The 18,800-nt window shown below is 36.5% G+C and overlaps 1 protein-coding gene across 1 annotated transcript in view; it reads right to left on the reverse strand.

Moving 5' to 3' along the window:
* LOC110454673 (cytochrome P450 3A8-like) overlaps positions 1 to 16,909 on the reverse strand; it is a 30,936-nt gene extending 14,027 nt beyond the window's left edge. The window contains exons 1-9 of the mRNA XM_021504316.1: positions 16,818 to 16,909; positions 14,374 to 14,426; positions 14,127 to 14,223; positions 12,525 to 12,641; positions 12,296 to 12,390; positions 8,595 to 8,739; positions 5,355 to 5,383; positions 4,948 to 5,054; positions 4,497 to 4,654 (exon numbers count right to left, since the gene is read on the reverse strand). Of these exons, the coding sequence (XP_021359991.1) occupies positions 4,497 to 4,654; positions 4,948 to 5,054; positions 5,355 to 5,383; positions 8,595 to 8,739; positions 12,296 to 12,390; positions 12,525 to 12,641; positions 14,127 to 14,223; positions 14,374 to 14,426; positions 16,818 to 16,880 (864 nt within the window). The 5' untranslated portion in view covers positions 16,881 to 16,909. The remainder of the gene's footprint in view (positions 1 to 4,496; positions 4,655 to 4,947; positions 5,055 to 5,354; positions 5,384 to 8,594; positions 8,740 to 12,295; positions 12,391 to 12,524; positions 12,642 to 14,126; positions 14,224 to 14,373; positions 14,427 to 16,817) is intronic.
* Between the last annotated feature and the right edge of the window lie 1,891 nt (positions 16,910 to 18,800).

An 18,800-nucleotide genomic window follows, 5' to 3' on the forward strand; every position in this document is an offset into this window, starting at 1 on the left:
TCACTACCAGTGACTGACAGTCCTGAAACAGGTGGTTAGCTTAAGTATATTCAAAATTAGGTGTATTTATAATAAATTAGTCATATTATCATAAACACAGTTTCGAAAGTTCCATAGTGGGATCTGTATATATACTTAAAACATATGTTTCTTCTATGAAATGATGCTGATGTATTCAAGGTACATTGTATATTATGTTTTATTGTAGGTTTAGTATGAACCAACTTTTAGTCAAATTTCAAACGTTGAATGGGTGACCTCGCAGAGTATATATTGCTATTCTCCCACAAAAGCATATCATACAGTTACAACTATCAAATATACAGTGTCCAACTTTTCTTGGAAAATCCAGACCTACCATCAGGATGCAGTGTCCTGTAAGACACTGCAAAAGCTTTGTCCTTCTGGAATTCCTAAGCCTTTTGAATGGAGAAAACAAGACATTGCTGTTTATGTGACGATGAAAATACCATATTGTTGGACATTAATTAAAAAGAGCATTGACCAATGACATGTATACTGTTACTAGTGATTGATAATTGTTGTGATTTTTCTGATTTGACCATACAGTCAAAGTGAGGGAAAGACAAATATCATGGTTCATGAACTTCAGATACACTTAAGAGCTCCTCTGGTACAAACTGTCATAATATTATGGTATAGTGAAGTGTCTGTCATAAGTCTGTCTGTCAACTTTTTCTTTAAATTACTTTTTTAAATTGAAAAGCTCAGGGCCGTTATATTTGGTCAGCAAGTACCTGGGATAAATACTTTAAAGTTTCATCGTGTAGATTACATTGACCTCCTTTCAAGGTCACAGTGGAAGGTGTCAAAAACAGGCATCAGTTTCTTAAAAACTGGTCTTGAGTCATGATATTTCATGATGATTATATTTTATTCAGTATTCCTTTGCATTGCTTTGTTTAAAAACAAAAAAAACAAAAAAAGTGTTCCATCAAATATATGACAGCATACTTGTTGATAACTTTGTCGTAGTGAATGTTCTGTTAACTTTTATGCATATTGATATTTTTTTATGAAATTAAATCGTTCACTGATGTAAATATGTATGTTGTTATTTATCTTCATCTTTGTATGTTTGCCTAGAAACGTATACGTCTCTGCTCACAAGTAACATTTATTATTCCCAGCCCCTACTCAACGAAGTTTGCAGAGGATGAATTAATGGATTCGGTCTTGCCCTCCATTTCCATTAAGAAAAAGTGTTGGGTCCATTTATGGGTACATCTAGGTAATACATGCATAGACTTGAGTGACTTCCTTCTACATTGTACGTCAAGTGCACTTTAGGAAAAGTTGTTTAAGTCCATATCTCAGTAACAAAAACTATTATATGGGTAAAACTTCAATTAATGATGCAGGTAGGGTTGCTCTACTGAATGCATGCATGCATGGTGAGGATGCTTAAGCTGACCTTTCATTAAACACTTCTGTGCCTTTCTTTTATTTTAAATATAAATGTAACAGGAAAGAGAATAGTGTGCTTTCACCGGGGATCGAACCCTTGATCACCAGGTTCCTAGTCAGACGCTCTACCACTGAGCTAAAGGGAAATTCCCTCTAGCTCGGAAGCTAGGAGGCGACCTTAATCCTATGTACAATTGAACCCTGCCACACTACTCCCACCTTTTTAAATGTGTTCGCCCTCGAACACCACAACCCATGTTCTAACTCCCTGTCACTACAGGAAGGGCCACGGACACCATTTGTAACAAGAAAGATAATAGTGTGCTTCCACCGGGGCTCGAACCCTCGATCTCCAGGTTCCTAGTCGGACTCTTTACCACTGAGCTAACGGAAAATTCGCTCTAGCTCGAAGCTAGAAGGCGACCTTAATCCTATGTACAATTGAGACCCTGCCACATAAATAAACTTTAACCTTAAAAGGGAATTGCATATTTGGGTAATTGTAAATAGATAGTAACTTTTAAAAAATGTTCAGTGTTGCAAACTAAATATATTTGTCATTATATTAGAGCAATTAAAGGTTATTTATTTGATTTGAATTATTCTGTTAGAAATATATAACCATTCACAATTGTATACTTTACCATAAAATTAAGTCTGTGAATTTACTAAATTTTTACATGGACATCTGCTATGGACTTGTCTATGAAGCAGTGGATATTGATGACAGCACGTTTTTGTTGGGTTTGAAAGTATGTATGATTTTGTTTCAATTGAACATTCTTATCAAAAACGCCTGTTTCATTGGTATGGACAAAAACACATAATGGTTTACTCTGATTGACACTAAAAATAACTTGTTAGGTGGAGGAAGTTGGTTCATATTCTTCTCTTATCTTTGACCTTTGGTAATCTTGCCTCAAAAGCCACTTCAAAATTCTCCAAACTTAAGCTAAAATGTATATATAAGAATAAGACGTGCACAGTACAGGTGATAAAGAATTAATTGTAATTGGGATGGTGGTGGGATGAGATTGTCATAGGGGGCAAGAGACTGTTAAGTTACTGCAACATTTAACCTACATAGATGTATGAATACATTATCTTATGATACAATTCCTTTTGTTTATTGTTTTTATTGGAGTGGGGAAGAAAAGCTCTACGCTCTGTCGAGATAAGACTTGCATTTAGTTTATGTGATTATTTTTCTGGACTTGAGCAAGTCTAATCTAATTGTTCTTCTTGTGCAGGCCCTTAAAATGTTTCTCGCACTGTCCCAGTCTACATCAATATTGACGGCGTCATTAATATGTTCTTGAACATTTATTTAATTTATGCAGTAATGAATATAAGAACCTTAAAAATACAATACTCAAAACGTAAACAAATAACGACATTGCGTCCTTGCGGTGATCCGGATGCGGTTGGGGAGCGGTCCGTGTATATTTAAGACTATCGCAGCGCCGCTTGTCGTCATAATAAGGAAACCTCTCGTATTTCAACTGTTGGCTTACTCGTTTACTAGTTGACTAGCTAGCTATTTCTGAATTAAAAGTTAGTTTCGAAATTCTGTTTTTACAAGAATGACGAAAGCTTCAGATCAACCGCTAGAATGTACTGAGTATATACATCACGTAAGTCTGGAATTGATTGAATACTAAAAGCTAACACGAAATCGCGATCGGTAAAACTAGTATAGCATGGAAAGAAAACTAGCATAGTATGGAATGAACACGCAATAGATTTGTAAACGAGTGCAACAACACAAATGCACATAGAATGGAAAAAAGACACTTATCAACTAGGGAATTAATACAAATGAACGTAACTAATTCTAAAAACTTATCAACTAGGGAAATAATACAAATGTACATAGAATGAGATTCAAAACCAGAATTAGTTACTTCTGGTTTTGAATCTCATTCTTTCTACATTTGTATTATTTCCCTAGTTGATAAGTTATAGAATTAGTTCCTTCTGGTTTTGAATCTCATTCTATGTACATAGAATGAGATTCAAAACCAGAAGGAACTAATTCTATAACTTATCAACTAGGGAAATAATACAAATGTACAAAGAATGAGATTCAAAACCAGAAGTAACTAATTATATAAAAAATATTTATGGCGGTGATCCCCTTCCATAGACACGAGGGAGTTATTTTTAGAAGTCGATTGAGCAGTGATGAAAGTTCGAATTTGCGATGAAACCAGGTGTGATTTTTTTTATTGCATGTAAACCTTGCTACAGTTGGTAGATGCTACAACAGACTCGTTATTTGACATGTCGTCAGAACCTGAGGAAACCGTGGCTGTTCAACGCGTGATACCGTTTGAAGTGTGTGATCTTGCGACAGAGCGTAGAACAACAGCTGATTGTAACTCAGGATGAGTATAAAAAGGAAGTGCGCCACTCATTGCTTCCTTGTGTGATATTGAAACGGTCCTGTTATATGACCGGAGTGAGGATTCGTTTTTGTGGTTAGACATAAACCTGATATGCCTTGTCTCAAATTTTTGATAATTCAAACATTGTACGATTTTTGATGAACTTTCATTCGTGTCAATGTATTGTATCAAAATATATGTTCACCAACTCAATACATTTGTTATTGTATTTATTAAAGTTTCAAACCCGCTAGATGTTAATTCATCACCGAGTAAATCCTAGTAAAAAGTTGGAAATCGTTTGATTCTGTCATGATAAGATCAGTGCAGTGTAACAGACGGTATTTCTGATAATATTGGATAAGTGTTTAAATTGTTTTCATTGGGTAGTTCAACCGATTTGCATTTTGTACGATATTCCACACCTGTCTTTTTTTGTCGTAATAATTTTTTTTATTTTTTTTTAATCTCCATTCTTTTCACACATACATTGTCAAATCTCACAATGCTCAGCGATATTACAGCATCCGTCATGTTTGTTAACATTGGGTATTGTAGTTCCTGTGTGTGTTGAATAAATACGCTTCGACGTGTGTCTCGTGATGTATGGCATTTAAAGTCCAATCTATAGTAAAAATGCAGTTCCTATTTTTCTTAAGTGGTCTATTTTTATGTACATACCGACCCTAATTTTTCCTCAATTTCCTGACGTAGCCTTTCCTGACACTCTGGGTTCGTAGCGAGGTTGTATGCATTCATGGTGGGTGTCAAAGCCGTCGTTTCGTAGCCCGCAACAAAGAACAATTTTGCATTTCCCAGGATTTCATCAAATGTAAGGCCTTAAATACAGATGTATTTACTTTAAACATCAACACTGAAATCACAATAGATGTTCCACATATTTATATATGTCCTGAAATTCCCATAAGTTATCAATGATAAACAGGCTTCGCCTCAATCAATTTCCCTTCTTCAGGTTCATATCACATCATATTCACCAGCACAAAAATCAATAATTGTATAACGTAACATGCGTCATGTGGCATACGTTCTTTGCAATGAGAAGAAAATGTGCATTCATTGAAATTATTCTCGATATGTCTTATAAACAAGGACTGTTCATTCTAATTACCTTGATGACCTTCAGAAGACCAATTGTTCTGTTCTTTAGAATCCTCCTCATCATCATCCAGTTTTAATTTACCTTCCTGTGCATCGATCATCAGTTGGAGGAAGTACCTGCAGTAGTATTCATATACAATAAAAGCAAACCCCTTAACAGAAATAATTATTTATTACGATCTACCTACAGCAGTATTCGTATACAATCAAGGCAACTTCCCTAACAGTAGTAGAAACGTTTTACGGTCTACCAACAGCAGTAAACGTATAAGATCAAGGCTAGTCTATAACAGTAGAAATGCTACCTACATCAGTATTCGTATACGATCAAGGCTAACCTATAAAGATAGTAGTACTACCTATAGCAGTATTCGTATACGATCACGGCTAACCTATAATAGTAGTAATACTACCTACATCAGAATGCGTATACGATCAAGGCTAACCTATAACAGAAGTAATACTACCTCCATCAGTATTCGTATACGATCAAGGCTAACATATAACAGTAGTAATACTACCTCTATCAGTATTCGTATACGATCAAGGCTAACCTATAACAGTAGTAATCCTACCTCCATCAGTATTCGTATACGAGCACGGCTAATCTATAACAGTAGTAATACTACCCCCATCAGTATTCGTATACGAGCAAGGCTAACCTATAAAGATAGAAGTACTACCTATAGCAGTATTCGTATACGATCAAGGATAACCTATAACAGTAGTAATACTCCCTCCATCAGTATTCGTATACTATCAAGGCTAACCTATAACAGAAGGAATACTACCTCCATCAGTATTCGTATCCGATCAAGGCTAACCTATAACAGTAGTAATACTACCTCCATCAGTATTCGTATACGATCACGGCTAATCTATAACAGTAGTAATACTACCTACAGCAGAATTCTTATACGATCAAGGCTAACCTATAACAGTAGTAATACTACCTTCAGCAGAATTCGTATACGATCAAGGCTAACCTATAACAGTAGAAACGCTACCTACAGCAGAATTCGTATACGATCAAGGCTAACCTATAACGGTAGTAGTACTACCTATAGCAATATTCGTATACGATCACGGCTAACCTATAACAGTAGTAATACTACCTACATCAGCATTCGTAAACGATCACGGCTAACCTATAACAGTAGTAATACTACCTACATCAGTATTCGTATACGATCAAGGCTAACCTATAACAGTAGTAAAACTGCCTACAGCAGAATTCGTATACGATTAGGGATACCATATAAGTATTACGATTTACCTACAGCAGTATTCGTATACGATCATGGCAAGTATATAACAGTATTTATAATTCATGTACCTACAACAATATTCGTATACAATCAAGGCAAACCTATAACAGTAGTAATACAGTGCTACAATCTACCTACATCACTATTAGTATACAATCAAGGCTAACATATAACGATAGTAATAAAGTATCACAATCTACCTACACCAATCAAAATCCTTCCAAGTAGAAATCATACAATTTCACAGTAGAATAAGTTGTGATGATAAACGCAAAATTGTCAGCCTAATCAGTTGAGAAATACTCACAAGACAGTCTTACCGTGAACGTTTATGACATACACTCTGAGTTGCTGAATAGTGAAAAAAAGTGTAATGTCTACAACACAGGAAGTAGCTTTTCCATTTACCTCAATAACCTACGCGACTAAAGTATTCCTAAATGTTAGTTCCATGTAATGCCATATACTTGGAAGTAAAATATCATTAAGTTATTCAGGTAACATGCTGGCTGATGCAACTTCGAAAACCGCTTTTTATCATTATTTTAAATCATATACTTATAAGTCACCTTATCATCACCTAGGGTGGTCAGGTGGTCAGGTGGTCGGGATCGATTCCCCGATTGGACGTGAAAACGTACCGGGTCACATGCCCGACCACGTGGGTTTTCTCCCACATTAAGACCCTCTGCATGCTTACTTTTGGGCCAACAAGAGTGATTAATATAAATTAAATAACTTGTTTCTTAATCGCTGTAAAACAAATTAAGTTTATGTTCTGTATCCTACCTCCTTTTGTTTCCGTCTTTCTTCCAGTAGATGAATAGTTAGTGTGCGAAAGTATGCCATACTATCATGTGGGACTTACATACCCCAATTTTCAGTAATAGAGGCTTTAACGCCTGACAAAACACTGCAAAAGGATGAAGATATAAAACATTACGCCCCAGTCCTTATATTTTTTCATTAGGATTGCCGCTTTATAAATACAATAACATCGACAAATAAGTGATTGCTTTTACATTGAAAAACTATCGTGTGGTACATGCTAATACCAGCCGGTGACCATATACATTCTGTTATAAACGTCACAATGAAAATGAAGTCAAAATCACAGGGAATAAAAACAAATTGCATTCATATTTTAATTGTACTACAAAAAGTAACCAAAAATACATAAACTCTCCTTTATATAAAGATAGGAAACAAAAGAGAACAAGAAAATACCGAGTTGTCAACAAAGCTATAATGAAACTTAAAATCAATAAAACTAGGCCAAAATATAAACAAAGAAAGTATTCACATGAAGACCATCGAACAAATACTAAAAGAATAAGACAAGGTGTACCGGAAGGGTCAGCGTATGTTGTTGGATCCATTTCACCTGCCATGTAAAATAGGACTGTCACGTCCTCACATCGAGAAAGTAGGTAGTAACAACAAAACCGCAAGGCAATCTAATGAGCAGAATCACAATGTTCACTATTCTCGTATCACACAAATAAATAACAGATTTCCCAGAGAGATCCAGAGTGCGACCAAGATATATTCCATAATCTTCATCAACCTGTATCGTCGGAAATCCTTTGTTGTAAGTCCGTCAGCAAAGTCAAAAATCAAAGAAAAGACAAACGTTTTGGTACATATTTTGAGGAGTTGGAAAGTGGAAAGGCCGAATGTATGATAATTTGAGGAATCGGAGAGGAAGAATACAGGATAGGTCGAGGGCGGGAAAGGAAGAATGAAGGAAAGGTCGAGGAGTGGGAGAGGAAAACGTAAGGACAGGTCGTAGAATGAGGATGAAGAATATATAATAGTTCAAGGAGTTGGAGATGAAGAATGCATGATACATGTACATCGAGGATATGGAGAGTAGGAATAAAAGATAGGTCGTGTAGCGGGGAAGTAGAATGTATGAATGATAGAGATATTGGAGAGGAAGAAAAACAGGAAAGGTCGAAGAGCTAGAAAAGAATCATGTATGTATCGTGGAATGGGAGAGGAAGAATAAAGGATAAGTCGTGGCGTGAGAAGGGAATAATGCATGACTTTACGAGGAAGAAAACAGGACAGGTCGTGGCGTGGGAAAGGACGAATGTATGACTTTGAGAGGAAAAATACAGGGAATGTTGAACGGTTGGAAAGGACGAATGTATGATAGTTTGAAGAACTGGAGGGACGAATACAGGACAGGTTGAGGAGCGGGAGAGAAGGAATAAGGAAGGCCTTTGAGTGAGGATGAAGAATGTATGATAGTTCAAGGAGCAGGAAAGCAAGAATGCATAATACGTCGGGGAGTGTGGAAAGAAAAATATACGATAGTTCGAGGAGTTGGAGAGGAAGAATGCATGATACATCAGTTAGTTAAAATAGATTTATACGTACATACAACGAGCATCCAAGGTTTGGTGAATGAAATGTCAAACATCTTCTTAGCATGCATTACAAAGAGGTCATCCTGATTACTCTGAGAATCCACGTGGATACCGAAAGCTGTGGAACTAATCCCATCCATTGTGTATCCTCCAAATAACCTGTAGTAAGGAAGAACGCAGTTATATCGCATTCCTTAACTTTACCACTTTTGCGATGTTATAGTTTTCATTGGTTAATAACCATGGATTATTGGATGATACGCCATGCGCATGCGTGTCTTTTTCAACAGAACTTGTTTCATTTGTCGAATGAAGGTACTCGCATTTAATAGTGTATGCTTTTGAAGATTTGCTAGCGGACAAACAAAAAAATCTATTTTACCTCTAAATCAACTTAAAACCTGTAAAACTAATGGTCAGGTGGTGTCGCTGAACTTATCGCGAAGGTGAAATGAAATAGTGCTTGTGTTTCCGTCAAATGCTGAATTTATATGTTGACGAGCGATGTCGATAGATTGGTGGATTTGATTGATTGAATATATTTTTTCAAAAAAGCATAAAGCATTACGTTAGTGTTTATTGTTTATCGAATGGCGACTGAAAATGAAAAAAATAAAATCTTCCTAAATATGTTTATTAGACAAAATTGGATTACTGAACAGAGTCAAAAAATGATAAAAACGCGCAGTCTGTTGTGCAATGAAGACATATAGGCACCACGTGAAAAGTATCAGCACCGGCATCAGAGCAGCCTTATTTAAGTAATTAGCTAGCTAGCTCAGCTAGCATAGTAAAAGCATATGGACACTGAGGTAGACACGAACAAAGAATTTAGTTACATTTGACATGGTAGAATAAATATAATTAACCGATGTTTTGACATAATCGCGGAATTGTACTCGGGATGCGAACATGTTTGAAAAATAATCAAAACAGCGGCCTTTGAAAAACGTTTTTCCCCAACATTAACTCATCCTCGTTATATAGTCCTCTATAATACACGAGCACACGTTGATTATTTCTTCAATACTATGCAATGTTTACATACTTTATGTACATCCTTTCAAATTACAAAACTAACAAGAGGCCCAGAGGGCCTGTATCGCTCACCTGTTTCTTTTGTTACATGCAACTGACATATAGGTAACTTAAGACCAAATTTGGTAACTAGAACACAAGACATTTTAACATCTCTTAAACGGTTCTGAAGATATTGTTGTTTGAAACTTAAAATTTTAATTTTAAAGCTTTTTACCCATATTGACCTTTGAATCCCGATTTGCACTTAAAGTTGACCTTTGACCTCATTACTGTAATGAAGAAAACAATTCACACAGCTGGTCTACATAACATACCTAAGTATCATGACTAGTCCAAATGGTTCTTAGGATATTGTTTTAAACATATTTGACCCCTGTGACCTTGAAAATAGGTCAAGGTAATTTTAATGAGGAAACTTTATAGCACTTCATCCCAGGTACCTACTGGCTAAATATCATGACCCTGGGCCTAATGGAACTTGAGAAGGAGATTGTTAAAGCTTTTAACCAAAGTTGACATTTGACCCCCCACTAGTATTTAAAGTTGACCTTTGACCTTATAACTGTAATTGAAAAAAATATTTGCACTGCTAGTCTACATAACATACCCAAGTATCATGACTCTAGTTGAAATGGTTCTTAGAATATTGTTGTTTGAAATTTTTAACATATTTAACCGCTGTGACCTTTAAAGTATGTCAATGTCATTTTAATGAGGAAATTTTTAGCACTCCCTCCCAGGTACCTACTGGCCAAATATCATGACCCAGGGCCTTATGGAACTTGAGAAGAAGATTGTTAAAGCTTTTAACCCAAGTTGACATTTGACCCCCAACTAGCATTTGAAGTTGACCTTTGACCTCATTATTGTAATTAAGAAAAATATTCGCACTGCTGGTCTACATAACATACTCAAGTATCATGACTCTAGTTGAAATGGTTCTTAGGATATTGTTGTTTGAAATTTTTAACATATTTGACCGCTGTGACCTTGAAAGTAGGTCAAGGTCATTTTAATGAGAATACTTGATACATAATGTAGCACTCCATCCCAGGTACCTACTGACCAAATATCATGACCCAGGGCCTCATGGAACTTGAGGAGAAGACTGTTAAAGATTTAAACCAAAGTTGACATTTGACCTCCGACTAGCATTTAACAACCTTTGACCTCATTATTGTAATTGAGAAAAATATTCGCACTGCTGGTCTACATAACATATCCAAGTATCATGACTCTAGTTCAAATGGTTCTTAGGATATTGTTGTTTGACATTTTTAACATATTTGACCGCTGTGACCTTGAAAGTAGGTCAAGGTCATTTTAATGAGGAAACTTTATAGCACTCCATCCCAGGTACCTAATGACCAAATATCATGACCCTAGGTCCTACAGTTCATCAGAAGCAGTCGTTCAAAAGAAAAAGTTGACGGACGGACGACGGACATGGCCCTTCGGGCCAGGTGAGCTAAAAACAATTAAACGAAAAGCACATATATAAATCCATTCTAATTTGAGAATGTTATGGTCTTTCCATCATATTGCTAATGAGTGCTATTGATATAGCTGGTGTCAAATGATGCTGTGAGGTCATATTCAAACTTCGAAGAAAAATTCCGATTAGTTTTTTATAACGTCTGTCGCCAGATAAAAGAAACCGTTTGTTTATATTGACTCATGAGCAAAAACAAACCATCAAGAAAAATGTATATCATTTTCATTTTTGTTTTTTAAGGCAAATATAAGGAGGAAATATATTTTCTTCGACTAATGGGTGTATTCGTCTTGTTGCTCTCCATACCACGGAAAAAGATAAGTGTTCGCGATTGAATAGTTTTCTTTTTCCTTTTGATAATCAGAGAACAAAATGCAACAACTTCTTGTATAACAAGCAGTTAACAAATATGTTGATAACGGGCTAGCTTTAGTCTGGCGTGCAATTTGTGCTGTTTCTTGTGGAAAAGCGGCAAACCACTTTATTTTTTCAATAAAAGTTTTCGCAATTGCCGCTGCCGATTTCACTGCCGATTTTAAGAGAGAGGCAACGCATACAGGTGCCCATTGTTATTTGTATATTGTCGTCGGACATAAACACAGATACTGTTACGTACACTGTACTGAGGGATAGACAGATTACTTTAACATATTCATATTGATTAACCGCATCTTTCTAAATCTGTCGTTATGATGGCCAGATGAACGCTCAATTTCTTGGTTTTTCAAAGATTTGAGAACTCTTTAATTGGCTTTCTGCATTAATGCAGTCTCGTTTGATTTTAACGTTCCAGCAGTAAGCGCACACATAGCAAACAGCATGAAGTTCGCCAAACATGTGATGAAGAAAGGTCACATGCTTTAACGTATGTTATACCGGTAGCTGTTGCTCGCTCTGATATATAAATGATTTGTTATATTTTGTCCTTAGGTTGTATATTGACGAGTACATTTTGCCACTGGTGTACTTTATCGGCCATGTGGTATACCTGTATGTTGTATTTGTGTGTTAACGATGTGGTACATGTTGTATATGTGTGCTGACGATGTGGTTTATGTTGTATATGTGTGTTGACGATGTGGTTTATGTTGTATTTGTGTGTTGACGAAGTGGTATATATGTTGTATTTGTGTGTTGATGACACGGTTTATATGTTGTCCTAAGAAACAATAAAGTTACCTTCTCATTTCCACTTGACCATCGTCCCCACTCTCCATGAGATTCTGTGATGTTTTTACTAGGGTGTCGCACGCTTCCTGAATCAATGGCATCATCTATATAAAAAAGAAAACGTGTTTCATGCTAAGGTGGCAGAGGCGTAATAAATCAGTTAAAATGGAAAGTAACATTGGTTAAGTATTAAGACGAAGTCGAATACATTGCACTAGTGTTGTTGTTATAAGACTACCTGACGAAGTTTTCCAGATGAAAATGTCGGGGTAATAATTCTTCTATTGTGTTTCCAGTGGGATCCTTTGACATTAACCAGACCATGCTCTAGATCTCCTGCGAATCCATCAACTGTCTTTAAATAGAAATATATCAATGCATGCGTTCGTCATGAGCAAAATGTAATTGCCCTGTCATAATGTTGGAAAAGATATCGAGGTGTAACACGAGTAAATATTATACCAATAAGGTAATTTATTTTTGTTCTGCAATATCGAAAATTCAAACTAGTGAAGAAAAACATGAACCCTTGTGAATGTATTTCATTCTTTTATATCATTGTTAACTCATTTATTACAGAAACGAACGATTGTCATCAGTCACCTTTTTACACAAACGAAATCAAGCTTTTTGCATGATAACAAACGTTTTTTATTGATGAAGTACTAATTTTGTTGTTGATAATTTAATATATCCTGTTTATAGAAATGTTTGCGTAAAGTACCATTATCTTGCTTATTTAAAATCAGTTCAATCTAATAACTTGATTCATTTATAATGACTTTGATGTTAATATTTATCGTGCTATCATAATGTGACGGGAGGGATTTTCTTTATTGATATTGAACCTATGATATGTTGCACATCTTAGATCTACTAAATATATATAAATATCAAATACGTGTACACATGATCAAAGTCATCACATAGGTCAATTTAGTGTCTTTGTATGCTCGATGATCTCATATTCAATAAAACTGACCCATGTATATTCTGCTTTTGCTAATTCACTTAATACATGTAATACATATGATTTTCTTGCGCGTTTGAATTGTTAATAGGACGTGAAGATTATAAGTTCCACTAAATAACCTTTTGCGTACAATGATACACTGAACACAACTGGAGTACAGAGATGGTTAAGTGTCGTTCCTTTAAAATACACGATGTTTAACGAAGCTTTATTAAGCCTGAATCTAGCAATGCGGAGTTAAGGACATACAAAGACTCGAAAATCGCTGTCAGATAGGACTTCACAATCCTGCACATATTTAGTGGACACGAAGGCCTATCATATAGTGTTTGAGTTGGAGACAGGCTAGTTCAATATTCACGTTCGAATTTGTCAAAGGGAAAACAGATAAACTACCCTTAGTTTAAATGGAACACTTACATACTTATAATAATAGTCTAAAATATGAATAGCGTAAAAATATGATTGTTAATAATTTTCAATAAAGATACATTTACGTACTTAAAATGCAGATGTAACAAAAATGTTTTTGATAACAGAATGTTTGAATAAATAGTATGTACATTTGTTTGTCTTACATTTTGTATACGTTTTTTGAGGTCTTAATTTATTTTCTGTATAAAACTGTTCTAAATGTTTAGGAAAGGAGGTAGAAGATATTTACGCGAAACCTGATCAAGTCTGTCTTCGTTAAGCCTCAAATGGATAATTTACTCACAGCTGTGGTCAGGTTTGATCTCTTTATCATCGTTTTATAAAACTGATTTATATCAACTAACAAATATTTATGCAGTAGTTTGCCATCCTTTTTAATTGTCTACAGATTTTAACATCTATATAATTAACCTCGTCGCAAACGATGCATACCCTTCTATCTGGGAAGTTGTTAAACTGCTTCACCAGTATTTCCCTCAACATCTCTTTATCTGCTACCACTAAATTCGTAGAAAGAACGTCGAAATGTCTTCAAAATAAAATAGAAACAAGATATACCAACATCAACAAAATATAAAATCTCCTGTCGAAACGTAAATACTATAACAGTTATGTTTTACTTTTCAAACCAATTAAATATTTAAACAGGTATGTTTTATTCTTTTAACCAATTACCTACCCAAACACTTTCCCATATTTCTGAATTGCATTCCGATCAAAAGCGCGGAGACCCTGTAAAAAAATAACATTAAGATACAAGCAGAGCAAGACATCTTATATGATTTTTTAAAGTATGCTTAACAAAAAACGGTCTTAATATAAATAACTATTATCGATATGCTTTGAAAAATATACGGTATTGTTTATGATGGAAGAAATCACCGACAAAAACAAAAGTATGTTAACAATATGCGACATACGTGGTGATTAACGGAATAGTATATGTATGACTTTGCTAGTGATAAAACACAGAAGCGTTACATAGATATATGTCACTGTCACAAGTTCAATCCCATCATTAAAAAGATGTCAAAACAATACAAGTCTGAGGCTAAGAATATACACAGTGGATAGTAAATAAAGGAACAGTATAAGTACACATTCCAGTCATAAATTGTTTTAATGTTGATGTACTAATCAATAAGGTGTTTATGTTATAGCAATATAGGTACACATTCCAGTCATATATTGTTTAATATTGATGTTCTAATCAATAAGTTGTTCATGTTATACATTATTAGTACACATCCCAATCATAATTTGTATAACCCCTCCGCAACGAAGTTAGGGGGTATACTGAAATCAGGTTGTCCGTCCGTTCGTCTGTGGACGCAATGTATTGGCGTGTACTCCTCCTAAACTACTGGATGAAACGATCCTTGCAGTTTGGAGATGTGCGTAAAGTACTTTGCATTGGGTTATCTCCTCTTTTCACGAAGTTTTGGCCGTCGGTTTATAAACTTCTTTAGACCATAACATTGTATAGAAAACCCACGAACTTGTTTATGTTTTATTCAATTCCGTCCCAATTAAGTATAGTAATACTAGAAGCAATAATGTTACACATGCATAACGGGTTTTTTGTCAGGTTGCAAATTTCCGCGTTTTAAAAGGTCAAAGGCCACGAATGAATTACGTTACTGCAGTGGCTTAATATCTTGGAAACGAAGGTATTTTGTATACACATATTACATTAAAATATTGTAGGCATTTATGCAATCTACTCTACTTACAACCTCCGAGGTCGTGAGTTTGGAGGTCAAAGGTCACGAATGAATTACGTTACCGAAATGGCTAATTATCTCGGAAACAGTTGGTATTTTGTATATACATATACATAAGAGTATCGTAGTCAATTATGCAGGCTATATAATGACAAACTTCAAAGGTTATGAGGTCAAAGGTCACAGATGCATTATGTTACTGAAATTGCTACTTATGACAGAAATGGTTGGTATTTTGTATATACATACCTCTGAGTAAATGTAGCATTGATGCAAGCTACATTGTGACGAAATTCCGAGTTCATTGAGTCAAAGGTCACAGTAGTGGTATTTGTCTTTTCATTCGGTCTGTCGACACGACATCTTAGATAAGACTTTGTCATGACCCTTGATCTTTCTTTATATTTTTTTCCATGTTTATTTAGCCCCTACAGGGGCAGCAAGCAGTCGAAATGCGGGGGATTTTAGTAAGCCCATAGGCCACAGTTCTAGTTTTTAATGTTCACGTACTTATCAATAAGTTGTTTATTTAAACACTATAAGTACACATTCCAATCACAAATTGTTTTAATGTTCACGTACGTATCAATAAGTTGTTTATTTTAAAACTATAAATACACATTCCAATCATAAATTGTTTTAATGTTGATGTACTAATCAATAAGGTGTTAATGTTATAATACTATGGGTAGACATTCCAGGCTAATGACGTCACATACAGTGTTTACAAAACACATGTTTATTTTTCAAACAACCTTATTGTGCTGGTTAACAATGAATATAAAATGTCTCGATGACCTTTATGATCAAATATTCGCTACATTGAAAGAATACGCGGTTTTTTTCTCGAGTATTGGGGATCCGTGGCTTGTGTTTTGCTTTATTATATTGTTATTTTGCAACTTTTTCAGGGGAAAAACTAAAGGCTTTTAGTTGATAGATGTTTTAAAATACCAAAACTTTACAATTTTCCCCTTTGAAACGTATTATTTTCTGAACGGTTTTAACGTGTAAAGCAAAAATCACTAGCAACAGTTAAAACAGGTGACATTATGACTTTTTCAGTGATGACTCTAGTCTTGAAAAAGGTTAAACGCTGGCAACAAACACACGTTTTCTGAGAATATTCAAAACGGCTGCCGAACTGGTAATTAAAAAATTGAAAAAGGTCCTTAAGCAATATGAACATGTGTCTTGTATTTTGACAATATTTCAGATACATGTTTCCTTTTCAAACTGGCCATAATTCGTTAAATTAAAAAACAAAATCCTGTTACACTAGATCAAAAGGAAATTTGAATGTGATTAAAATCCTAGAAGAGCAGATCCATATTTCAAGGTAGTCAGAGCAGTTCCTTTATTTAAAAAGTGAAGTTAAATCTTTGCCTGGTGTATTTACCTCCGACAACATGGCCACCATATTGCCGACGATTGGTAGAGGTGTTGGATCCGGTATCCCCATCCTCCTGAACGTCCAAAAACTACAGCTCATCAAACTGAAATAAGGATATCTGTGTCTAATATCTCTAGCGTTAAATCAATTGTGGTATTTTCATCTCTCGCATGAAGCAAAATATCGTATTAAACTAGAATTACATGAATTGACGCAATGTACGCGAAATGTGCTGTATTGACATATTTGACATGGTATTTCTGCTGTATTAATACTCTACATGAGAGTTAGTGTTTTATACTGCATCAAGACACTGTACATAATAGTTAGTGAACGAAAAATGTTATGGCCATGGGAAATCAACAAACAATGTATTTATTAATAAAGGGCGTAAACCATCAAGGGGTAGGAGGCCAGGCCATGGAAAGACAGGGAAAAGATATAAAATCCTTTTTCTTGATTACAGATTTAAGGATTTGAAACAAAACTTGTGCGAAGCGTACTTGAGCCAAGGAGACAACGATTATAGAGGAATAGATGTAAATCCTATATCTTGGTAATAAATCAGGTAAAACTTAAATAATTTGACATGAAAAACGCTTAGGTCCTTCGAATATTAAGAATGTGTTCAGGGAAAAATGTAATAACTATCTTATAAAGTAATTCTGTTGATTGGTTTGGTTTGGTTTAATGTTGTTTAATTTTTTTTGCGCAGTATGTGTGTACCCATCTGCCCTTGTTAATATAATTAATTATTGTTGAAAATTATTTTTGTGCCTTTTACGGCCGGTTATTTTACTCCTCGTGTGCCGGTGGTGTGACACGGTCCGCCATTATCGTGGGTTAATTTCCGACCTCTGTTTATTTCGGTGACGGTTGTTTGTTTCGGCAAACGTTATTTATTTTAACCGTTTTCTGATTTATATAACGGGTGAAATTGGAGGGTATGTCTCGGTCGGGACAGCGACGAGGTAGAGCTCATGGGTGTTCCCATTTCTTTGTGGAACGGGACCCTCATGATGCTTGTCCCAGGTGTCGTCCTTGCAGTGAGGTTTCGCCTTGTGAACTTTGTTCACAGACTAAATCTCAGGACAAGGACTTCATTGTTCCAAAGCTACCCTCAACTTACCGTAAGACAGATTCGTCTGTTTCTTCCGGTAAGCGAGGGAAGCAGAGAGGTAGGGGTCGTGCCACCAGCTCTCTGGGGTCTGGTGGTACTGTCTCTGTTCCTGTCTCGGGGGGTCTTGCTTCGGCAAGTCCCTCTCGTGAGCAGGGGGTGGCCCTTCCTGTCCAGGAACTCCCTGGAGTAGGGGAGGGGCAGCCTGACCCTGGCTTGGCACAGCCAAGGGTCGAATTGGCCGGGAACGCCCGTAAGCTTTCGCGCTTGCCTTCGGGTAGGGACTACCGGCCGCCGGTCACTGACTCTGTCAGTGATCCCGGCATTCCAGGTGGTGCTGTCGTTGGGGACAGTCTTGGTGCCGGGCCTGTTCTTTCGGGTTCAGGTCCTGGTGTGACAACAGACTTTCTTTCGGGATTGTCTGTGTCTACCGGGATTAGTGACGCGCAGCTCACTAATCCCGGCATCAATGCTGGTCAGGCATACCCTCCCGGTCAGTTACCCGGACCCGGTCCTATTAGGTCCGGTCCCGAGTTTCATTCTTCTGGGAACCTGGGGGGTTTCCCCCCAGGGGTTGGGTTTGCTGGACAGGGGGCCGGTTTCCGGCCTCCGTTTTCCCCTGGCTTAGGGTATACGGGTGCCTGCGGGCAACCATCCTTGGGCCGCCCTTACCAGCCTGCGGATGGTTTTGGGTTGCGGCAGCATCCCGGCAGTTACGGGCTTAGCCCGTACATGTCCGGGTTTCCACCTGGAGGGAGTGGCGGTCCACCTTCGCCCTTTGGGCAAGTTGGCCAGCCCCAGTCTCAGGCAGGCCAGTTTGGCCAGTTCTGGGGTCACTCCCAGCCCGCGGGACCTTTCCCCTATCCTCCGGG

The sequence above is a fragment of the Mizuhopecten yessoensis genome, unplaced genomic scaffold, assembly GCF_002113885.1.
Source record: "Mizuhopecten yessoensis strain PY_sf001 unplaced genomic scaffold, ASM211388v2 scaffold8009, whole genome shotgun sequence".
Classification (NCBI taxonomy): Eukaryota; Metazoa; Mollusca; class Bivalvia; order Pectinida; family Pectinidae; genus Mizuhopecten; species Mizuhopecten yessoensis.